The 5,435-nt window shown below is 43.4% G+C and overlaps 1 protein-coding gene across 1 annotated transcript; it reads left to right on the top strand.

The window, feature by feature from the left end:
- Window positions 1–558: 558 nt before the first annotated feature.
- LOC139458068 (soluble scavenger receptor cysteine-rich domain-containing protein SSC5D-like) lies at window positions 559–1,801 on the top strand. Its single transcript, XM_071239377.1, has 2 exons — window positions 559–1,494; window positions 1,658–1,801. Exons 1-2 carry the CDS (start codon window positions 559–561, stop codon window positions 1,799–1,801), a joined length of 1,080 nt encoding a protein of 359 aa, XP_071095478.1.
- The last annotated feature ends 3,634 nt before the right edge of the window (window positions 1,802–5,435 follow it).

Here is a 5,435-nt window from a genome sequence, read left to right as displayed (position 1 = left end):
ACACACCTGTCTCGACACACACATCTCTAAACACACACATCTCTCGACACACACACATCTCTTGACATACATATCTCTCGACACACACATCACTCGACACACACACATCTAACGATATACAAATCTCTTGACACACATATCTCTTGACACACACCTGTCTCGACACACACATCACTCGACACACACACATCTCTTGACACACACACATCTCTTGACATACACATCTCTCGACACACACATCACTCGACACACACATCTCTCGACCTACACATCTCTCGACCTACCCATCTCTCGACACACACATCACTCGACACACACACATCTAACGATATACAAATCTCTTGACACACATATCTCTTGACACACACCTGTCTCGACACACACATCTCTCGACACACACACATCTCTCGACATACACATCTCTTGACACACAAATCTCTCGACATACGCATCTCCTTAATATTACTGCTGTTGTTTTATTCTGTCAATTTGTTTGTCAGTGTACCTTATATCATTTTTTATCAACCAAACTGAATGTGTTAAGCAAAATTATATCGCATGATCGCCTCGACCTACAACTCTCAACAACACGACATCTTCCGCATCCCAACGTACCACCTCGTCTCGACCCTTCCACATCAGCAACCCCGACCCACCACCTCGTCTCGATCCTACCACATCAGCAACCCCAACCTACCACCTCGTCTCGACCCTTCCACATCAGCAACCCCCACCCACCACCTCGTCTCGATCCTACCACATCAGCAACCCCAACCTACCACCTCGCCTCGACAGTACCACATCAGCAACCCCAACCTACCACCTCGTCACTACCCTTCCACATCAGCTACCCCGACCTACCACCTCGTCTCGACCCTACCACATCAGCTACCCCGACCTACCACCTCGTCTCGATCCTACCACATCAGCAACCCCAACCTACCACCTCGTCTCTACCCTTCCACATCAGCTACCCCGACTTACCACCTCGTCTCGACCCTACCACATCAGCAACCCCAACCTACCACCTCGTCTCTACCCTTCCACATCAGCTACCCCGACTTACCACCTCGTCTCGACCCTACCACATCAGCTACCCCAACCTACCACCTCGTCTCGACCCTTCAACATCAGCAACTCCAACCTACCACCTCGTCTCTACCCTTCCACATCAGCTACCCCAACCTACCACCTCGTCTCGACCCTACCACATCAGCTACCCCCACCTACCACCTCGTCTCTACCCTTCCACATCAGCTACCCCCACCTACCACCTCGTCACTACCCTACCACATCAGCAACCCCAACCTACCACCTCGTCACTACCCTTCCACATCAGCTACCCCGACCTACCACCTCGTCTCGACCCTACAACATCAGCAACCCCAACCTACCACCTCGTCTCTACCCTTCCACATCAGCTACCCCGACCTACCACCTCGTCTCGACCCTACCACATCAGCAACCCCCAACCCACGAAGCAAGACATTCAGGGTATGGAAACCCTCACACGAAGACTCGCCTCAGGCAACAGATGCCACCACCCTTGATTTCCCTCAATCGCTAAAATGTCCATTTAATTTACGACCGTCTACTTCGGGTGTTGCGAGTCTTGGTCTCTCTATGCCTATGCCCGGCTGTCTGGGCATGCCTACAGGTGCACACAGGTGCACACAGATGCACACAGGTGCACACAGGTGCACAGGACGATGACCCCTCCTGGCGCCCCGTGTCGGGGGAACTCGGTCCAGGCCGGTACGTGGTGACCTGCACACTGTGTTACTGGTGGGATACAGCCTGACTGACAACACCGACATGTGACAAGATAACAACATGTAGAGCGGATGTCCATCATTACTCACGATACACTAGCGTCCTCTCAATAATAACAACAACAACGACAATAATAATGATAATAATAATGATAATAATAATAATAATAATAATAATAATAATAATAATAATAATGACAACAACAATAACAACAACAGTAATAATAATAATAATAATAATAATAATAATAATAATAATAATAATAATAATAATAATGGACGAAACAGGAAATTCAGGCTATTGACATCCTCACAGGAAGAATCATGTCAGACAACAGATCCCACCACCCTCGCTCATCCCTCAATCGCTTATATTTACCAATCATAATGGGAGGGCGTGCTTTCTTCACGATAGAAATGGGTGGTTTTTTTCGCTTTTGCACACATTTATTTGACAGATGACCCGCTTGCGGAGCATGTCAAGATTCATGATAAAAAATAAGTCATTCCACAGTTTTCTCAAACGAGCAAATGATGTGGGATATAATCTCAATGTCAATGTCAGTGATGGTTCTGTACTGCTGGACGGTACACAAATGAGTGTCAACCAAGGGAAGTGCCCAAATTTCAGGGAATGGCTTTCTGAACGCCCACTGCATCGAGTTAATGTGTAGTGTGTTGAGATGATCAGCAACCCTGCAGAGTCATTTACTTAAATGAAGTCGACTGGCCTCAAACGTGAAACAGAAGGCTTTCTGTTTGCTGCTCAGGACCAGTCACTTCCCACTTGCAACCGTCAATGTGTGATTTTACATTAAAATGTAAATATAGAATGTAGATTATTCAATGAATTGAATGAAACTGTCCAACCCATTTTCAGTGGATGCCCAGCTATTGCACAAACACAGAATCATAAGCAACATCAGGGAGTGGCTCTATCCTTTTATTAACGTCTTCGCCATGCTTGCGGTTTTTACAGAGAGGTCCATCGAAGGTACGACCCGGAATATGTAGAGGGCGTCATGGAAAATGATCAATACAAAATTCTTTGGAATAGGCCCGTATGCAGCATGATCGTCATTTTTAAATATCCAACGAAATCATTTATATAATTTTCTGTCCCTTTTGACACTACTGTGATTGACAAGATTCAGGCAAAACACAGCAAACATGCGGACCTCACTTTCGAAATGTCACGTTTGCATCCCAAGTACCAAGTTGTCGGACTCCGCATTGTTCTCGGTGCCTTGGGTTTGGTACCTCCCAATCTGTTGACTGATATTTGGAGAGTACCTGGGTTTGTTGCCAGGAATATATCCCTTCTGGGTAATGCAAAAGGCTGTAGTGTCGGGCAGTCTTCACATACTCCAAAAGGTTCTGGGTGGGTTCGATTAGGCAGCACTTTCTGGGAGAAGTCCCATTCGCTATCTGGGCTGCGTGTAGAGGGAGAGAACAACCAGTCTCGATTACCATCGAAACAGATTCCATTAAGTGTAAGGGCACACACACACACACATGTGCACGCGCACGCATACACACACACAGACACACACACACAGTAAGAGGACGCTTTTCTTATCAAGAAACATAATCACTGGTTTTCAAAAAAACTGACGGCTGAAAGTATACACCCATGTTTGATGGTGGCAATAATGAAACCAGAAGTAAACAATCATGTTTGATGGTGGCTAACACGCCTACAAACAAGAAGTATACACCGATGTTTGATAGTGACTAACACCGATACAAACAAGACGTATACACCCATGTTTGACTAACATCGATACAAACAAGAAGTATACACCCGTGTCTGATGGTGACTAACACCGATACAAACAAGAAGTATACACCGATGTTTGATAGTGGCTAACACCGATACAAACAAGAAGTATACACCCATGTTTGATGGTGACTAACACGCCTACAAACAAGAAGTATACACCGATGTTTGATAGTGACTAACACCGATACAAACAAGACGTATACACCCATGTTTGACTAACATCGATACAAACAAGAAGTATACACCCATGTCTGATGGTGACTAACACCGATACAAACAAGAAGTATACACCCATGTTTGATGGTGACTAACATCGACACAAACAAGAAGTATACACCCATGTTTGATGGTGACTAACATCGAAAAAAACAAGAAGCAACACCCATGTTTGATAGTGGCTAACACCGATACAAACAAGAAGTATACACCCATGTTTGATGGTGACTAACATCGATACAATCAAGAAGTATACACCCATGTTTGATGGTTGCTAACACCGATACAAACAAGAAGTATATACCCATGTTTGATAGTGGCTAACATCGATACAAACAAGAACTATACACCCATGTTTGATAGTGGCTAACACCGATACAAACAAGAAGTATACACCCATGTTTGACTAACATCGATACAAACAAGAAGTATACACCCATGTCTGATGGTGACTAACACCGATACAAACAAGAAGTATACACCCATGTTTGATGGTGACTAACATCGACACAAACAAGAAGTATACACCCATGTTTGATGGTGACTAACATCGATGAAAACAAGAAGCAACACCCATGTTTGATAGTGGCTAACACCGATACAAACAAGAAGTATACACCCATATTTGATGGTGACTAACATCGATACAATCAAGAAGTATACACCCATGTTTGATGGTGGCTAACACCGATACAAACAAGAAGTATATACCCATGTTTGATAGTGGCTAACATCGATACAAACAAGAACTATACACCCATGTTTGATAGTGGCTAACATCGATACAAACAAGAAGTATACACCCATGTTTGATGATGGCTAACACCGATACAAACAAGAAGTATATACCCATGTTTGATAGTGGCTAACATCGATACAAACAAGAAGTATACACCCATGTTTGATAGTGACTAACATCGATACAAACAAGAAGTATACACCCATGTTTGATGGTGACTAACATCGATAAAAACAAGAAGCAACACCCATGTTTGATAGTGACTAACACCCATACAAATAAGAAGTATACACCCATGTTTGATAGTGACTAACACCCATACAAATAAGAAGTATACACCCATGTTTGATAGTGACTAACACCGATACAAACAAGAAGTATACACCCATGTTTGATAGTGGCTAACATCGATAAAAACAAGAAGTATACACCCATGTTTGATAGTGGTTAACATCAATACAAACAAGAAGTATACACCCATGTTTGATGGTGACTAACATCGACACAAACAAGAAGTATACACCCATGTTTGATAGTGGCTAACACCGATACAAACAAGAAGTATACACCCATGTTTGATAGTGGCTAACATCGATACAAACAAGAAGTATACACCCATGTTTGATAGTGGCTAACACCGATACAAACAAGAAGTATACACCCATGTTTGATAGTGGCTAACATCGATACAAACAAGAAGTATACACCGATGTTTGATAGTGGCTAACACCGATACAAACAAGAAGTATACAACCATGTTTGATTTTGGCTGACACTGAAACAGATAAGAAGGACATCTTGATGATGACTTATTTGATATTGACGGTCGCGTGATGGAAGGGATATCATTACCAGAGTAGAAGAAGTAGCTGTAAAATATCAATATGTACCCAACATGAACCCATATTGTGGGGTTCAAAAGTTT

The sequence above is a fragment of the Haliotis cracherodii genome, unplaced genomic scaffold, assembly GCF_022045235.1.
Source record: "Haliotis cracherodii isolate W230 unplaced genomic scaffold, xgHalCrac1.p SCAF_12, whole genome shotgun sequence".
NCBI lineage: Eukaryota > Metazoa > Mollusca > Gastropoda > Lepetellida > Haliotidae > Haliotis > Haliotis cracherodii.
Note: the sequence above shows the minus strand (reverse complement) of the source record. Positions and strands in the feature narration are given on the sequence as shown.

Excerpts from the sequence above, each read along its gene's own strand:
- LOC139458068 (XM_071239377.1), top strand. The coding sequence starts at position 559 with ATGATCGCCTCGACCTACAACTCTCAACAACACGACATCTTCCGCATC. Across the intron at positions 1,495-1,657 it reads CACGAAGCAAGACATTCAGG|GTGCACACAGGTGCACACAG; the intron begins GTATGGAAACCC and ends GCATGCCTACAG.